Source organism: Carassius auratus, chromosome 7 (assembly GCF_003368295.1).
Source record: "Carassius auratus strain Wakin chromosome 7, ASM336829v1, whole genome shotgun sequence".
Lineage (NCBI taxonomy): Eukaryota > Metazoa > Chordata > Actinopteri > Cypriniformes > Cyprinidae > Carassius > Carassius auratus.
The window spans coordinates 18804053-18823638 of NC_039249.1; the positions used below are offsets into that span (position 1 = coordinate 18804053).

At 36.6% G+C, this 19586-nt stretch overlaps 1 protein-coding gene and 1 pseudogene across 2 annotated transcripts in view; one reads left to right on the forward strand and one right to left on the reverse strand.

The window, feature by feature from the left end:
- The window catches only part of LOC113106181 (T-cell immunomodulatory protein-like), a 124453-nt gene extending 117682 nt beyond the window's left edge, over positions 1-6771 (reverse strand). Inside the window, exons 1-6 of one of the 2 annotated variants that reach the window (XM_026267855.1) lie at positions 6498-6771; positions 6111-6195; positions 5168-5301; positions 4933-4990; positions 4608-4682; positions 4407-4501 (exon numbers count right to left, since the gene is read on the reverse strand). In XM_026267855.1, coding sequence (XP_026123640.1) covers positions 4407-4501; positions 4608-4682; positions 4933-4990; positions 5168-5301; positions 6111-6195; positions 6498-6675 — 625 coding nt within the window. In that variant the 5' untranslated portion in view covers positions 6676-6771. The remainder of the gene's footprint in view (positions 1-4406; positions 4502-4607; positions 4683-4932; positions 4991-5167; positions 5302-6110; positions 6196-6497) is intronic. The other variant, XM_026267854.1, reaches the window with a different exon arrangement.
- A 693-nt stretch (positions 6772-7464) lies between these two features.
- Positions 7465-19586, forward strand: part of LOC113105387 (phosphorylase b kinase regulatory subunit beta-like) — a 76973-nt pseudogene continuing 64851 nt past the window's right edge.

Sequence of the window (19586 nt, forward strand, 5' to 3'; positions counted from 1 at the left end):
TAAGACATAGCCACTATGAACTGTCCTTAAAAACATCTTTAAAATCTCTCTTTCTATATAAAGAATACAGGCTTGGAATGGCATGAAGGTGAACTATCCCTAGACATCACACATTTGGAACGGTCTGCATGTCATCAGGTACAAGAGGATGTATGTATTATGAAATCTCTCTCCGCCTCCATATGTTTTGCACAAGTTTCTGAATATAAATGTACATGTCTAGTCTGTGACAACGCAGCAGCATTATGCAAGTAATCATAATAGTTTTAAACAAGCACCCCGAGCACAAACAAAATGCCAAAAAAAAGCATGTGGGTGGATAAAACTGGCCCTGGGGTGGCAGAGAGTGAAGGAGAAAAGCGAAGACACAGAGAGTGGGAGAAAACGAATCGGAGCCAACTGAGTCTTCTGGGATGCTGATCCATTTAAACAGACTCTTCCATTAGCTACAGCCACTAATTGAGTGAAGGACAAATAAAGTCACGGTCCTTTTTAAAAATGCATGATTAATACACACTGAACTTAATTAGATCTGGTGGCGCAATCTTATCTGTTATTGTTAATTATGCCTACTATTTCCCCAAAGGAACAGATTAACATTGGACATCAACTGTGCGGGACAACTTCAGCGACAAATCTGCTCCCTCGACTTTTATTTATCATGTAAATGTTACAATTTAGCTCTTTGATATACTGTCAACTGTCTGGAAGGCAGTATATATCAGCTCTGTTCCTCAGAGCATGTTTACTGCTTATAAAAACGGGAGGCAGCAAGAAGACATACATATTGAAAAATAATGAGATCTCTACCCACATTGTTTCAGGCTATTTGTCAGTAAAGCTGTGCCAGGTCTGTACAAGGAGAAACTCCCAATCGTTGTGTTATCCACTTGCTATGTTTTGCAGATCTAGCAGACGTCTCTAGGGTGCCAACAATGAGACTGACACCAAATCTTGATAGGTCCAAATTTATCCCTTTTAGAGAGTGCATCTTCTTTTGCAAAATCTGGTTGCTTGATTGGATTGTTGTGTCTTTTTGCACACCACAAATGCAAAGGCATTAAAGTCCGATAGGAAAAACAATAAAAGGACGGTGCACAATCACGGGCATTTGGCCTAATGTAACCTAAATGTGCAAGTGAGAGTCTGGAGGACTGCCGCAGATAATGATTTGATGAACTTCCCACTTCAGCAGTCCCCTAATGTGGAAAATCTGTTTCCTTTACATTGCACGACAATTAACTCGCTGCTCATATTCAGAGAGATTCCAGGTCTAATTGGCTGCAGTCTGGTGCATTGCAATGCAAGGTTGCCTAGCAACCAGTTAGAAAGCAGAATTGGTGTCTTTTGTGCATATTTGCGCATAATGACATTTATAATTATTTGGCAATTACTCCCGATTTTCAACAAGGCTGCACATTCTGAATCTGTGGGTTATCAAGAACATTATGAAGAAGAAAATGCGGAGTAGATGCAAGAGGCATCTCCATGTTGATTGAGTGATGCATCAAAAAAAAAAAAAAAAATTGCAACAGGGACTTACTAAATATATGGGGCTTCTCCATGCTTATTTTGTTGCCATTCTCTTCACGGCTTCTTTGGCTGTGCATTAGCCTTACCTGAGCCATCAAAGCTGTTCATGCAAGGCCCATTAGAGACACATTTAACTGGCCTTAATCATTCACCTTTGTCTCAATTAATTGTTGGTTGTTCATTTTAATAAACCATTAGGACCAGATATCAGATGCAGAGCCTGTAGATCCATAAACGAGAGGGAGATGTTGCATTCAGAGACAGGGTGAAGGCTGAACTTTCACCTTTTTAAAGCTTAAACGGTGCAGTGACACTTAGGTGGATGTAATTTCATGTCTTCTAGTTAATGCAGCCATTCGGAGGGTGTTACGTTTTCAAATGTGTGACCGGAATCTGAGCTGTGACCTGATGGTGACCCTCACCTGTTCATTCACAGAAAGGACATGCATGGAAACAATTCATGTCTTATCTGAGAAGCAATATAAAGTGATCAGTGAAAGGCCATGAAGCCGGTATAGACAATCTGTCAATATGATTTCAAAAGAGGTCCTTCATTGAAGTGCTCATCATTACTCATCATTCATTCAAACTTAAAATAATTTGAACAATGTTCTTCCACGTGACAAACTTTGTTACAAAAGGAAGAGCAGAAATAGATAAGATAAATATGAATACTGGGTGGCCGGCGGTGGTTTTGTTTAAGAATAATCATTTTTCATTTGACATCAAGAGTGTCCTTGTTTAAATTGTTCTTAAAATTAAACACTGATGTAGTACCATTACAGTGAACTACATAGGCAGAGTAATTAGTAGTTATTGAACATAAAATAGATTGATGAATATAATAATATTACATTCAAATGTATTTTAAGAAGAATTTTTACATTAAATTGACTAGTTTCAATAAACTTACAGATACAATTGAGAAAAATATTGAAGGTAATCACTAGACGTGATCAAAGATTCCTCAATAAAAACCATCACCATTTCCACACTAACATTTTCAACAGTGATAATTTGTTCAGCACCAAATCAGTATATTACAATTATTTCTGAAGAATCATGTGACAGGACTGAAAATTCAGCTTTGCCATGACAGGAATAAAATATTTGTAAAATATATATTCAAATATAAAACATTTTAAATTTGTTAACTTTGTAATATTTCACTCTATATCTGTTTTCAAAGCATTTTAAAATAACTTTCTGAGCATAATAGATTTCTCTCAAAAACCTCTTTCCAATCCCAAAATTTTGAATACAAATCCCATATTTGAACAATTTATTAGTCATTTATTTGTCCATTTTAAAAGTAGATAAAGATCACTAAATTTGCTAGTCAAACTGTGAACAATTATATGCTTATTTGCATTTAATTATTTGCATTAAGTATGGTTTTCTCCCTGATATCCCCAATCAAATCACACCAGCCACCCAAAAATGACCATTTAAATGTTAATTAAAAAAAAAGAACAAATCATCTTCTAAAAGCCACAAGACACGGCATTCAGTTCCAGCTCTTCTGAGATCTCTTCTTGAAAGCCTCCACTCACCATCACTAGGGTCTTTTCCTCACACCAAGTCTTGCCACAGCAGAGCAGACAGCCATAATTGTAGAGTAAGTGGTGGATGATTTTGTCGTGGGTGTGCTTTTTTTCTCTCCTGGGCTGTTGTTAATCTGCTGTGATTTTCTCGCAGCTGTAGAGGTCCAGAGAGGCTTTCTTGGTCCTGTCTGCCAATCAGACCCAACAGCACGGTTGCCTGTGTGGCAGCAGAACAGCCTCCAGATGGTTTGGGGGTGGCACTGATGCCAGGCTCCCACCGAGAGGGTGGGAGATAAGTGCTATAGCAGCTCAGGGGCTTTGTTTTAGTATGGGTAAATGGAGTTTGTAGTGAATTACTTTTTGACCTCTTTACCCTTTCTTAGACATAGACACATGCCCAATCTAAGCCTCAACTACACTAATGGACAGTAAGACTTTGACAGGATTCTGCAAGAGAGCATTTAAATCTGTTCCAGCCTTTAGAAGCGCAGGACTATTACAGTCAATTTTATGTGACTGACAGGCAAGCTTAAGAGGAAACTCTTCACCCTTAAAAACGTCTTTGAATTCCTAAACAGCTCTTGAGAGATCATTTGATTTAAACAGGTTCAGAAAACACACACACACACACACACACACACACACACACAGGCATCAGGAGTCAGAGGCACCTGGCAATAAAGAGGATGCTGAAATGCACAACCACTTTTCTGACTTCAATGGTTATAATGATGACACAGCCTTTCACCAGGACAGCAAAATGACATTATTTATGCAAAAAATAAATGTAACAGCGTTGTGACAGGCTACATTCAGACTGCAGTTGATTTGCCTACATTTGTCATAAGTTATAACTCACCCATGATGGCAGGAATCATAAAACTATCGATGAAAAATATAAATTTTCTTTACTATACATGTTTATCTTTCTTAAGAAAAGATATTAGCAAAATCCAAAAAATTGAGCCGGGGACCGGTTGAGTTGACACGGAATGAACCTATATAGATATGTTACTTCACATTATATTATTCTGAAAAGCAGTATATGAAACAGGTCTAATCTAATAAACCTGAGTGTCTGATGTGTTATTAAGCAAAGAAGTATTCCTAGCATTCCTAATCCATAAATAAATCAAGCAGCATTCAGAGTTGTGTAGGACGAATGGGCTTCATTAAGGCTTCTACAGAAATGCAATCTGAAAGCTACCGAATAGAGAACTAGTGAGTGAATCTCTAAATCAGTCCACATAGCAGCAGAACCTTGCAATACTTTCCCTGACACTTCAAAAGACTTCAGAGTGAAGGAAAGACCACAGTAGCATTACTCACCGGCGGTGAAGTCTTTGTTAAGGTCAATGAAAGCATTGGAATGAGGAACGCGCATTTGGACTGTCAAGTTGAGAGCCTTCTCACATTTCAGTTGCCTGGCAAACAATAAAACAGCATGCTTTATACACCGTACACTTGTTTTCTTGACACAGACAGAATAACCAAAAACAAGCTATTGCACATTTAGGAAAGCAGTCTTACCTACTCCTGAGATAGCAAACCATTGACGAACCATCCACAGATCCAAAAATGTCTGGAATCATGTCCCCATTAAAGCTGTAGTGGAAAAGAGGAAGCAGCATTAGACCTCGGAAAAAGCAGAAACCTTTACAAGGGAATGTACACTAAAGGGATGTGGACTGCTATTTCAATTCAATTTTGAGAGTCTGCTTTTAAGATATTAGCCAGCAGAAAGTCACAACTGTACCATAATTCCCTAAGGCAAGGTGTTTAAGATCAAGATCATATATAGAAACAATATTTTCACAAAGCCCGGCTTAAATTAAAAAGAATATACTGCACTTACTCCATGACCAGGGGCTGATCATCAAAGGTCCTGTTCAGTCCTACCTTCTCACTCTGGTCTTTAAGAGAACAGATAACATTCACTGTGCAAATCACTGCTGAAGCATCATTTCTATAGCTGTTAGACCATCAGATCAGGCAGAAATACTGAATAAACCAAACAACTGGAGCCAGTGTAATGTACAGAAAGCACTTTTTTTTATTTCTTTTTTTTTTTTTTTTTTTTATGACCTTACCCAAGGTTTGGTTATGCCCCCAGAAGATGAAGACTGTTTGTTTGAAAGGGTCCTTCTGGTAGCCGGTAACGAGCACATCCATCTGAGAGTCTCCATCATAATCACCCGGGACCACACAAGTTATGTTGAAGTCACTAAGAGAGCCAGAGAAACACATGAACAAGGCAAAATCAACACAATGAGCTCTTACAAAACATGACATATGAAATATTAGTCTTATGGCTAATACAATATGATATATTGATAATATGGAGCTCACACACAAATTATTATTTTATTTTTTTTCATTTTTATCCAGAGGCCCAAACTGACCAAAAATATGCTATTTGGTGAAGTTGTTAAGTATATAGTTATTAAATATGAAATTCTAATAGCTTGTAATGTAAATCAGTTATGTTTTTGTTACAGTACAGCAGACTGTAAGCAGCAGACATAAGTTGTCAATGACTCTCAACAATATGTTGTTTTATGATCAAACCTCAACATATACAACATATACAAAACATAATGCAATGCAATACAGTTATATTAGAGAGAAATTAACATTCTTAAAGTCTGTTTTACCTTATTTGATACACACAATATTAATATAATGTTTAAAAAAATGGATAATGAAGTAATCCTAGTTTGCTTCAGTCCAGTAAATGTTTAATTTAAATATTGATAATAATACAAAGTTTTTCTTTTATTTACTAGCTAAAAGTAACAAAAAATAAATAAAAAATACACACTTGACAAAAGGCGGCAACATTTTTTAGAATTGTGATAAAAGTCTGGTCACTTAGTTAAAGTGATGAACTGTCAGTCAGGTGGCAGAAGGCATACAGAAGATTGTGCTTTTTGGCAAGGTTTTGATCAAGTGATAATTTTAGAAGCCTTAGAAATTCATGTAACGAACGTGATACAGTAGGCTTTATTAGTGTGTGTGAGTGTGTATTCTTACCTAGGGAAAGCCTCTTTAGTCAGATGGACTTTAGGTTTGAAATAAGGAGCTTTAAGATCAGCCAAGAAAATCACCAACTCAGAATCTGAAAGAAACAATATTCTGATGAAATAACACAGAAACAGGGTGTTCAGCACCAATAACACAAATAAATAAACAGTAACGTTAACGTTACATAAAAACAGAGTACAGAGGATGCATCTTGTCACACCCCCTGTCACTGAGAACAATATATGACAGAGCTATGTTATACAAAACATCCGGACATCTTATTAAAACTCTCAAATACTGTACAATAGCAGCATCTTACGTTACTTAATTTCAGCTTAAAAGGGATGATTTTGAGGCATTAATAATCTTAACGTCAGCTAACAGAACTGCACTTACGCTTCCTGATGATGAAAATGTCAGTCTGTTTATCAGAGTTAAAGTCACCGAACGCCGCTACTGTACCAACATTCTCCTGGCCAAATAAATCAGCAGTAACGTCCTGCAATGCAAACGTGACATGTTGTCCCACAAAACTTAATAATAACGTCAAGAACCAAGCGCATGACAGCAACATTCTGCTGTTAGCTTCGATCACAACAAACCGGAACACGGCATGTCGTTCTACGGCAGCCAGCGGAGTACATATAGGCGTTGCGACAGTGTGAGTGCTAACCTGCAGTGTGCGAGTTTAGTGTTGTTATTTAGCTGTCATCTACAAGCCTAGCGGTTGTCGGCTGGAAACTGCTGGAGTTCAAAGCCAGATCTTAGCGATCAGGTTTGGCTTTTTGTGACGAGTGGCATTGAGCACGATTAAGCAGTGCGCATTTGTTCTCTCGGGACATTTTGATCCATTGTGTTGCAGAAGCGCATTACATGAGTTGTCCTGTCTGTGTGGAAGAGAGCAGAGCCCAAAGGTCAGGCGTGAAGTCTACGCCGATCAGGGCTAGGCTATATTTAGGGACTTACCTCACACTGAGCTTCAGGCTTTGAATGTTTAAGGAGTAGCACTTTAAAAGACCCCAGTCCCCTGAATGTCTCACGTTTTGAAAGGCTTTTTAACCCTCTTAATTCAGTGCTTGTTAGCGTCTGCTTCAGCCTGACATTAAAACTCAAGTAGCCATTGAAAGGGTTTTCAGAATCCACATTTGGTTATGTAAGATGGATAAATAAATAAAATCACACTTAGTTTCTTCCTGCTAGAGTTATTTGTGGAAGGCAAACCGTAAAAAAAAAAACAGCTTGCCCTTGTGTTATTCTAAACCTGTACAGAAAAAAAATAATGAATGTAAATAATGTCTGTGCTTCTACCTAATGTCTTCTTTTGTGTTTTGAGTTCTACAAATTTCTATGGGTTTAGAACAACATGGGTGAGTAAACGATTTGTAGCCTAGAGCTTTATAGAAATTTGTGAAATTGTTGGTGTCAGTAACTCAGTATCTTAATGCCTTATCGTCGTATTGAACAGATTAGATCTGTTGATATTAAAGTTTACATTTTGCGATTAAAAGCAATCAAGCAGTTGAGATTTGCAATATAGAATATATCGATTTACATGAGTTTGTATGGTGTGTAGTTGGATACCCTGTGAGGTAATATAGTTTACATTTTGCAGCAATATAAACATTCAAGCAGTTGATATTTGTACTACCTCATTTTACAGTAGGAATACGGATCACAAATGGTCAGACATTATTACCTTGAAAGTTGCACTGGCATTGTAGTTTAGGTGGTGTCATGGTCATTTTCACACATTTTAATTATCATCTCATCCCCTGATTTCAGTCATACCAGGGGTCTTATTTATAAACGTTGCGTAAGCACAAAATGGGCATAGAAACATGCATACACATTTTTTCCATGCACATATCGTGATTTAATAAAAACAAACTTGCCGTAAATACACACGCACCTGCACGGACATTCTAGACCATGCGTTCAAATTTTTTTTTCCTGGAGTGAGAAAAGTAATGAAGTAAACTAGGATTTTAAACTCTGTTTTCATGTCGATATACACATTTACATTAAATACTCCACTCGCATTAATGGAGATAAACACTAAAATTACATAATTGTACAAAAAAACAAAACAAAAAAACAATTACATCATTTTATTAACAATAGGCTACATAATTTCCTGTGGTATGCTATGTTTTAATAACAGCGTGGAGTGCTATAGGTGCACAATAATTAATCTTTAAATTAAACTACAGATCACATGTTGATGCGAGACGTTGATGAGCACTTACTTCGATATTATGGAGGACACTGCTGGATTCAGTGGTCAAACAGTCCATTGTCCGATATAGGACCAATGATAATAGCTTACTGTACAGCTGCAGCTGCATGGAGATGCTGATGGCGTGTGAAGGCATCTACACAACATAATAAAAAATACCATTAGGGCCTATGTTTGAAGGATATAACTAGGAGAAAATGGTAAGATTTGCATTTTTCCTTTTAAAAATACTTTGTCAGTGATGAATCACTGCTTCAGACAATTGTATTTACACTGCAATAAATATGGCTATATACTGCCTATCTGTTTCCACTAAAAATAGCTAAAAGATGTTCATCAGCAAAAATGCATACATTTAATTGTATTTGAAATGTTTAAAACAATTTAAATACTATTTGACCAGTGTAAAAGAATGAGATCAACTATATTCTAAAACAGATCTGAGAACAACTTTAAACCTTTTTGTTTTATGGAAAAATTTATGTGTATGACACAAATGGCATTATAGACCCAATCTCACATTTCCTGAATGTTTTGGTGTTAAACATGGTGTCATATAGTGGAAATAAGCATGGAAATGATATGCAGATGAGGTTAGGCATAGTAAAACTAGGCGTTTTAAGCTCCATATGGTTATTTCGGGGAGGATACGAGATGAAAATGCATGTACGCACGATGTTCCTCTGACTGGGATTTATAAAGGGATTTTTGCGCAGGTTCTGGCGTACACATGATTTTATAAATCGGAAAACTTTTGTGCGTAATCAAAATCTCACTTTTGTGCCTACGTACAGTACACTTTTAGGATGAAATCTATGGAGAGTTTTATAAATGAGACCCCAAATCATCTTTCAATTGCGCATAATTTAATTTGTTGCATGTCCATTCAGTTACCATGCCTGACGAAAATCTCACTGTGTGATTTAATATACTGTATTTTCTGGACTATAAGTCGCACTTTTTTTCATAGTTTGGCTGGTCCTGCGACTTCTAGTCAGTTGCGACTTATTTATCAAAATTAATTTGACATGAACTGAGAGAAATGAACCAAGAGAAAACATTTCCGTCTACAGATGCCAGAGAGGGCACTCGATACTGCTCAGCACCCTCTCGCGGCTGTAGACGGTAATGTTTTCTCTTGATGCTTGGTTTTAAATAAATGCGACTTATAGTCCAGTGTGACTTATATATGTTTTTTTCCTCATCATGACCTATTTTCGGACTGATGCGACTTATACTTAGGTGCGACTTATAGTCCGAAAAATACGGTAATTATTATTTTCTCTCTATTTTCTGCTAACCATCTGAATTACACTGAAGTTGTAGTTTAACTAGTAGAAGCCTGGCGTAGAGTTCACCTAATGAAAAACGGCCAACACTGCCAATGAAGTGAATGTCTATCGCAAATTACAGAAACTTGGTAAATTGGGACCAACTTAGTGATTGGTTCATAGAAAAAGACGCTTGTTACTTTAGAAATAAGAAGGAGTAGCATGAGTGGACTCAAATAGAAACGGTGTGTGTTTATCGACAGATTGTCAGAATATCTGTTTCTCATCTACTGTAAAGTTTTCGCTGTTCACTGTTCATCACACGCAGCTGTTTCCTCTAGTGACAATCTAGACCTTAACACATATGAACACATACATAAACTTTAATTTAATATACATACACTTCTGTGCAAAAGTCTTAGTCTTAGGCAGTCTGTTGTCAGACTGCTTGTGCATTCAACAATCTCACTAGAATATTATTAAAATTAATGGCAAAATTTATGTTTGGAAATGTAAACTGATATTTCCTACTGACATACTACAGCAAAATATATAAATAACTTGCTTAAAACCCTTTTTTGGGGTGAAAATACTAATGTGCCTAAGACTGTACTTTACAAACGTTGCTGCTTTATAAAGAATAACCATCCAGTCATTCACAGAACTGATTAAAGATAGGCACGGCAGCACTCATTTTAACTAAATATCAGAGTGATTGACGGAGATACAGTAGAAACATTATGTGTGGTTTTGTATAAATAATGACCCAGATCATGAAATACATTTATTAGCCTTAGAGTAAGGGAAGCTTTGGAAATGAAAGCCTCCAAGGAGCTTGTGAATGCTATGGATTTATTTAAAATCTTTTTAATGTTCTTTAAGGTTATCCTTCTTAGGCTTTTTTAATTAATAATTATTTATTTATTTTTATAGAAGTATCAGTTTAGGCACCAGTACCGTTTTAAAAGTATCAAAATGGCACCGATATCTAATAAAACCCAATCGATACCCAACCCTAAGTATGACGTTTTAAATTTTTGAAAGCCAATGCACTCATACACCCTTAGTTCAGACTGTTTGATGCCTAATTGAAAATTGGTGCTTCATATATTTTATTTTTCATTGCAGCAAATAATTCAAATGTTTCATCTGTAATATTCCATCGGATGTAAAGGCATAAATAATCCTTAGCGGTATCATGGGGGGAATTCTGTGATTAATGAAATCAGTAATGCAGTCCAGTACTGCTCATCTCCTTCTGTCAATGTCTGATCAGATCTGTTAACAGAGGGTTTGTATGCTTCTCGAGGCAAGTTACTTTTATATCATTGTGGTGAAACTAAAATGAAGGGTATCTTTCATTTGCCTATTGGATGTGCACTGCTTAGCTGGAGTTATCTTAAAAAGAGATGGCTTTGTCCCTGCTACTTAAAAGCTGATGGGAATTATGCTAATTTGCTGGGAAATGTGAATTTTCAGTACCTGAGGTATTGACCCTGGGTCAATTCTATTAAAATGTAAATTGCTCCAAAGTTAAATGTGTCTGAAATAGTGCTCCAGTTGATGGGGTTCCCCTGAATTTCACTCCTCACAAAAAAAGCTGAATCTACTGGTGTCAGGTTCCATTATTCACAGAGTTTGTGCCAGTGACTTCAATTTTGCAATCAAGCTATGTGTGTCTGCAATGACGTTGAATTTGATATATGCATTTGGAGAACAATAGCTTTAGTCTTTTGCATTTTGCTTTGATTGTTTTCCTGGCATGCTTAGCTGCCTTTGCACCCCAGTAAATCTACATTTTGCTGCTCTTAGCATTGTAAATGGAACAGAAAACCATTAAGGTTACAGAGACTAAATGAAGCACATTTTGATTTTGGTGAGTCAGCTAAACCTTGGCATACTAAATAGCCCAAAGTGGGCTTCTAGCAGGTCAGTAGTCTATAGTAGCATCATCAAGAAGCCATGCTGACTTTGAAGTGTGCTCATCACTTCCATCCAGGGATGCTTGAATTACATCTAAAGACGAGATAAGCATCAGAGCTATGCTGATTTAAGTGTTTTTTAACATCTGTCTTTGCTTTCTATGATCAAGCTCTATATATGGACCCCTTAAGATATCCGTTCTGCACCAGGAGAATGAGCTCCTTTGGGAGAAACTTGACTGCAACTATAGCGCAGGTGAGAATTTATGTCCTGGATGTAATTTACTTCTTTATGTAGGTTTAAGAATTGAGGCCTATCTGAGCATTTTATGAAATGGTTGGCTCAGGATAGTTGGAGAACATCTTTTGAGCACTCTATTATGGTCTTTAAATGAGGCATTTAACCTCATTCGGTCTTGTCGCGGTTTAATCTAGATGCACCACCTTTTTACAAATTTTAATTATCAAGTACAAAATTATAAAGCAATGCATTTAAGGTGTCAAGCTGTATACAAATTGCAAAGTTACTCCTGATTTTCTAGTTGATCTGTGTATTAAGTGCACTGGTGTTTACTCATATTTAAAAATAATTTAATTATGGCAAGATGTTTCCTAATTTAATTAGAGGATTCAGAAAGTCTCCAAACCATTACATTTGATTATAATACCCAGCAAACGAGTTGAGTCCAAGCACTAAAAGATTCATTTGGAGCTAGTATGGTTTCTCATTGCTGAGCTCCTCTGTGCATTTTTCTCTTAATCAATACTCATCTCTTTTCCTGCCTACCCTCTTTCTCCCTCTCCTCTCACCTAATCTCGCTTTCAATTTCAGTCTTCAACATGACAATAAATACTGCTATAAAAGCTGAAACAGCATATGGAAGATTAAGAGTTTTCTTGATAGTTCTATTAATTCTTAAAGATGAAGAAATATCGGCCACTTGTTAATGTTTTTTTGGGGGGCTATTTAGCTGAGTTTATATGTATGTGTTATTTGTAAACACTGATTTAGAATTATCTCAAACTTGTTGATTGCTGGTTGGTTGATGATGTCAGTGATGTTAATGATTGGTCATTCCCAAAGGTAACAGGGATCTTGTTAGTGTCGGTGGCAGGCAGACTGATATTTCTGCTGATGCATTGCAAAAAAAGAAAATAAAATTATTTTAAAATATTAGATTTTATTATAATATTATTTATATTGTTAGTCTAAAAACAGCTTATATTGAAGCCTGTCTATCAAAATGACTGTACCACTTTATGATGTAAAAGTGTGGCTAAACACCTCCTCTGCAGAAGATCATCAACGCCTGCTTCTGCATCACTGCCTGTTTAGCCCCACCTGCTGATTAACGCATGTAGTGTTTGCAAGAGAAAAAAACGCAGAAACCAAATCGTAAAGATGCTCCGGACATATCAAGATGCAGTGCAGTGTCGAGATGTGGAAAAAACAGTGGAATAAAGTTTGCTATGCTACTACTGTAGAAATTTAGCAAATTGGTCTGTAGGTACTTGGTTAAAGTATAATGGTGGTCATTATGCCTCTGTGAGAAAATTATTCATGCAATTTGAAAGACGTAGTCATACAGTGTACTTTGTGCCAAAGCAATAGAAAATGATTTATATGGCCTACAAAGACTGCACTTGTGTTCACTGTAAACAGTTTTGAAAAGTATTAGGAAATGAATCCTAGAGATTTATTTCTTAAATGTGTCTTGTTTTTAAATATATTTTTACAGAACAAGAGAGAATATGACCCCAACAGATCTGTGCCCTAATTACATTTATATGCATGCAAACTGTGCAGAGTGGAACATGGAGCTGTCTGTCTAATTCTTATTGCAAAAAATGGAGGGCATAAACAGCTCAGATTGACCTTATGGTTCAATACAAAGGACACAGACTCCAGCTGCTTGTTTTAAAATATTATAGGAAAGTGGTGTGCATGGTGTGTCTGTTTTGTCTAGCACGCCTGATTCAACCTCTCAGCTCATTAGCAGCATACTCGGTGAACTTGTTTCATCCTCCACAAAAACGATGGAAAAGCCTTGTTTCTTGAGCACTGCATACATGAAATCTATGTTTTCAATCTCTTTCCTCCATCCGGACTTCAACCTGTTCCTAAAGCTCATTTAAAATCCCCAGACAGCCAACCCTGAGATGAGAGCTCTGCGGGGTGATAGAGAGCGAGAGGAAGTGAGAGAGAACAAAGAGAAAAGAGTGACAGAGAGGATGCTTCTCATTTCAATGATCCTTTTGAATGAGTCATGGTAGAAGCAGACAAATGTACAGTGTTAGCACAGGGTAATCCCGTTTTGAAAGCGAATCCCCATGTCATTCCCTACAAGACGAATTCTACAATAATAAATAAATGTGGTAAGTTTCATAATTCGGATTGTAATGGTTTTGGTAGACTCTTCCTCTGAGCTGAAATGCATCTCAGCTTACTATAAGTACTGTATATGTATGCAGCACATTATATGCAAAATGGAAGGTATGTTATTCAGAACTTTTTGTAGAAGGTTATTGCCATTTTTATCTCGGGTCTTTCTCATTTTTCCATCTTTCTCACTCTCTTTCTGGGTTTTCCTATTTATGTGGTAATGACATCATGCTTCAGTGCTTCTCATTTCCTCTTCTTCTCCTTTCCGGCCTGTTTGTTGTGAATGCAGTGCTGCTATCTTTCCCCTGCCTCCACAAGATTAAGGTTGTAGAAAACAAGCTTTAACTTTTAATGGGCAAAAGAGTTTCTTTCTTTCTTTCTTTTTTCTTTCTTTCTTCTTGGTGTATAAAAATGGCTTCTTCATGGAAACCTTGTGTTTGTGTGTGCAGTTTTAAGGGTTGATTTAGAGGTGCATTATGCTGATAGATGATGAGAGAGATGCCGTCTTCAAAGAACTTGCATCTAGAGTGCTGTGATGCATTCCATCCCTCATGCTAAAGATGCATGTGAATAAAATGTCATTCGCTTCTTTTCTTTTCTCCGAAGACGACACTTAATGCACAGGTGATCCTCCGCATGCCTTGGCCAATTGTGAAATGACTGCAAATGAGATTTTCTTGATTAGTCATTTAAGGTTTTCACAGGAGCAAATGGGCAGTAATACCAGATTAATTGATCTCTCAAGTGATCCTCCCTGAAACATTCTGGAAGACTCCAGCTGCAGTCTTCCTTTCAGTCCTGCTGGCATCAGCCTCAGTTACTGTACAAGGCCTAATCAGATGAAGACGTATTTATCACCCTTTCTGGATTGCTGGACTCCTCCGATGGGAGTCGGAGTAATCCTGGCTGCAAAGTATATTGATATTCTGACTAATTCCCCCCAGTGTCTCCTTACCCCCCAGCCCTGCACTGTCTCTTTGAATTGACGCAAACTCTACATAACAAATGATGGCTCAGAATGAATGTCCCCTTCATTTGTGCTGCTGTAATGTGCCCCCATTTATTGATTGAAAGCTCCCCTGTCCCCATGTTGAGAGAAATCGGGAGTAAGATGTTACTTTAGTTCTAACATGCATTAATTCATCTCACTCACTCACTCACTCACTCACAAAAAAAAAATAAATAAAAAATAAAACAACTCACAATATGACGCAAACCTGCAATAAATAAGTAAAATTACATTTCCTTCAGCCTGAGGATTTTGGTGTGGAAAATTAAATAGAACTTTTTATATTAAAACCCAGATTTAAAAAAGTAACACAAAAGTTACGTAATGCATTACTTTCATTAAAAAGTAACTAATGTAATAAGTTACTTTTGTAAGGAGTAGTGCAATATTGTAATGTATTACTTTTAAAAGTAACTTTCCTCAACATCTGACGAAGATGAGAAACTTGCAATAATATTTACAGTAACTAGCTTCATTAATTATACATGCAGTGATATTTTATGTCGGACAGCTAGAATAACAGGTGTGAAAAGGTGTTCTTCAAAGAAGCGTAAGCAGTGTTTGTGGAGGCACCTTCTGTTGCTGTGTGCTGTTGATAGAGTCACTGTAGCTGTTTTTATCTTTGTCTTCCCCTCATTTCTTCCAGTCAAGTGTGCCATTCTGAATTTTCAGAGTCCTACCACTAGTCTGTTCCCAGTGAAGACCTGTTCTACCTGTAAGGAGGCAGAGACTCCCTCTACTGTACTGCCAGTATCTGGGCACTGGCATTAGCATACAGGTAGTACTGTAAGGTAAGTGCAATACCTCTCTATAAATTTGCTTATTTTCTAGTTTACATGATCAAGATTATAATCAATATGACAATGTGCTACAAATATACCGAAGTGCTATTTACTGTCAATTTAGAGATTATTAATAATTAATAAGAAGTTTATCTAAAAAAAAAAAAAAGCCAAAAGAGAAGTGTGGCGTGAGTATGCAGCATGACAAAAACAGCACAGTGGTCCCATATGCAGTGGTGTACTGTATATACCATCTGTGGTGTCTGGGAAAGAAAGGTGAGTTTAACAGCCAAGGAAAAAAGGCTGCGCAAACTATTTTACACCATCCTAAAGCTTATCTGTGAGCTATTTTAGTGAGCAAGTGGAATCTGTATTATCAGATGGGTTGTATTATGCACAAAAACATGAATGTTTTTGAATCCTGAATCAACAAGCAGAACTAACAAATATTGCTACAAGTGTGACTGCATCATATAATAATTATTAATTATTAATAATATTCATCGTCTGGCTGACTATGTCTTGTATTAATTTTTCTAAAAATCCTGTCAAACGTGCACAAACTGACGGTCACCACTTATAAGCTACTACTAAATATTGTAGAAATATAATTTTCTGTAAAGTTGCTTTGTAATGATTTGTATTGTAAAAAGCACTATACAAATAAACTTGAATTGAATTGAATTGAATTGAATTTATTCATACTGGTTGTTGAATCACTTGGTGTGAACAGACCTTATGTCTGTGATTTGGCCCAAATAAGCAGTGTTGTGGACTGAGTTGGTAGAATAGGCCTCTTCAAATGAAACCTTTAAAATTAATGTATCATTTTCGTAGGGAAAAATTAAATATGCTGTTCACATACCCAAAATCTTTTGAATATTAGTGTATGTTTTTCTTTCTTTCTTTATATCTATCTTTCTTTCTTTCTTTAAGAAATTAAACAAAATTTCAGTATTGATTAAAAGTGAGAGTAAAGACATGTACAGTAGGTTGCAACAGATTTCAAATAAATTTCAAATAAATGCTATTTATCAGTGATTCCTGAAAATAGTGCATCACAGTTTTTCTGAAATATTAAACAGCACAACTGTTTTCCAACATTGATAATAATAAAAACATTAAAAGTTATTTATGAAGAATATGATGCTGCTGTATGGCAGCAGTGCCATCACAGGAATAAATTTTTTATAATAATTTTTTTTTTTTACAGAAAACCGTAATTTTAAATTAAAGTAATATTTCATAAGGATGTTTTTTTTTTTTACTGTATCTTTTTTTATTTTTTTTACAAATTAAAGCAGTCTTGGTAAGTGGTAATAAAAATTTAATAATCCATGAAAGGGTAGCATAAGTATTCACTCTTTTGATAGATTTGCATCAGTGACAGCTTTAATCACATTGTGGTAAGCATGTTTACACACTGATCAAGAGCAATTTGGCCCATTGAACCAGATACATTTGTTCCAGTGCTCAAAATAGTGGACTGCTGTTTTACACTGCAGGTTCCATAGCTCAGTTAAGACAAAATTAGGCTGAACTTAATGTCCAGGGATGTACTGGACACCGCATAGCTTAAAGGTTATATGTTCAAACTCTGTAAGGGGGAATTGACGATCTCTCACCTTTATGACTTTGAGCAAGATATTGGAGCTATAGCCCAGGTTCCTCTTGGGGGATTGTTCAAAGTCACTTTGAGTCCAAGATGTTATGACCAAACACTGCCCTGCGCGCTCTTTAACTGGGCTGTTGAAGAGCATTTATCTTGTTCTTTAGCTGCTTCAGTGATTTGGCTTTGTTTTCTGAATAATTTTCCTTCCTAAAAATGAACTTTCTCCCAAGAGGTTCACTTGCAGTATTTCCTTGTGTTTTGCATTGTCTTTCCTTCTTTCATTTGAAGGCAGATTTCCCTGCAAAAACAAGAATAAGATCTGTCATCATTTATTCAGCCTCTTGTCATTCCAAACCTCGGTGTCTTCTGTTGAACACAAAATAAGATGCTTTGAAGAAAGTATATTGTGACAAAGACAAAAAATCTTCATAAAAACACAATAAAAGTCATTTTTGTTCAGACGGAAGGTTTTGATGCATGACCTTATCTAGGCAGTGTCGGATTGGTTTGGTATTGCACCTTCCCTTCATAATAACTGAACCAACACTGGTTGGGACAACCAAATACTTGAATATTTTTTTTAGGTTTATTTTCCTGAGTCATTTTCTTACTCTATCTCTAACAGACATGGTTGTTTGTCATTCATAATAATAATTAACAGTTGAACTGAGAATGCCATTTCAATTCCAATTCAGTCCTGAATTGATTTGAGGTAGCACACAGGATGCAGAATTTTTATTTTAAAAATAAGGTTGAAATATTTTAGAAAAAAAAAAAAAACATCGACGTATAAAGATTTATTGACCTTGTATATTTTTCACAATTTCCCAATATCTTCACTGAATTTCAGTATCCTGTAAAAACGGAATTATAGACATTCTAAACATATATTATATATCTATCCTATGCACAAACACACACATACTTTCTAAAGCAGGTCACCAGCACTCTGGGGGCCCGAGTCAAGGTTACGAATTTATAGGAGGGCACCCAAGAAAGAGACTTTCCATTGAACTCCTAAGACAAACTGTTATATTTTTCCCTTCTCACTCCTCCTGGAGAGGTTTGTTCCTCTAGAGAACGAATTGCGAGGATAAAAATAGAGAGCAGGCGTTTATCAGAGACAGATGTAGTCATCAGTCTTCACCTCTACATATTAGCATTGTCAGAGGAGTTTAATTAAGATGATTCCAATCTGACAGCAAGGCCTGAACCCATTACTTACTCTCTATTTGTCTCTGTAAGAGTATTTGTGTGGTGTTTGCATGTGCATGCTCTACATGACCTTTCTCACTATGTGTTAAAGGTTTGTCTCATTTGCATGTTCGCTTTTTTATGACTGTGATAGTTTCAAGACTTGACTTAGATGGTAATGGGAAGCTGCAGATTCTTTGCCATTTAAAATATGCATTTTCAACATAATGAAGTGTTTTCCAGGAACTCATGCAGAATGTTTGTTGTACAGGCGCATTGACGATGACGGGCCGCACTCATGAACTGGAGCACTCTGCCATCAAGTGAATGCGGGGGATTCTGTACTGCTACATGCGGCAGTCTGATAAGGTGGGTCACAGCATCACCCCATAGGACAGAACGCAGCAGTGCTGCATGCATCAATTTTGCCTTTTGAAAACTCGAGCAGCCTGCTGAAGATCACTTTATTCTCCCCTGATGAGCGGTTTCATACTACAGAACAACCTTACTGTTCTCTCGATCATTTTTGGTACTGTTCTTGTAAGGTTAAGGTTACGCTTATACAGCAGCTTGCAGGTCAAACGTCCTTGTGCAGAGTTAGCACAAGTTTGGCAAGATTGCATAGTTTGCGTTTAGCACTGTATGTAATTTTGTTTTCTGTTTTAACCCCTAAACTTGTTAACATTTGGTTGATTGAGTATCTTTGCCATGCATTTCTTTATGTAGATTTCCACTGTACCTGTTTTGAAAGAAAATGTATATGCATCCCATACTTTACACATTTTCTCCAGTTCGCCACATTTTCAGGCAACACTGGGTTTTCTGTTCTGTTCTGGGGTTTATAGTAAATCTCAGAAAGAGCTCTACACATGGCATGAGGCTTTTTTTATGTCCCCACTCACTGTTTCATGGCTCAACAGTAAGGATTGTTTTTTTTTTTCTGCAGGCCTGGCAGGACAGTAGTTCCAGTTTTTACATACCCTACCATTATAACTGGCTCCACGATAAAATAGTGATTTTATTTAGCAATGTATTTTTGTATTTACTAGAAATAATTGTTATGTTTTTCATTTAAA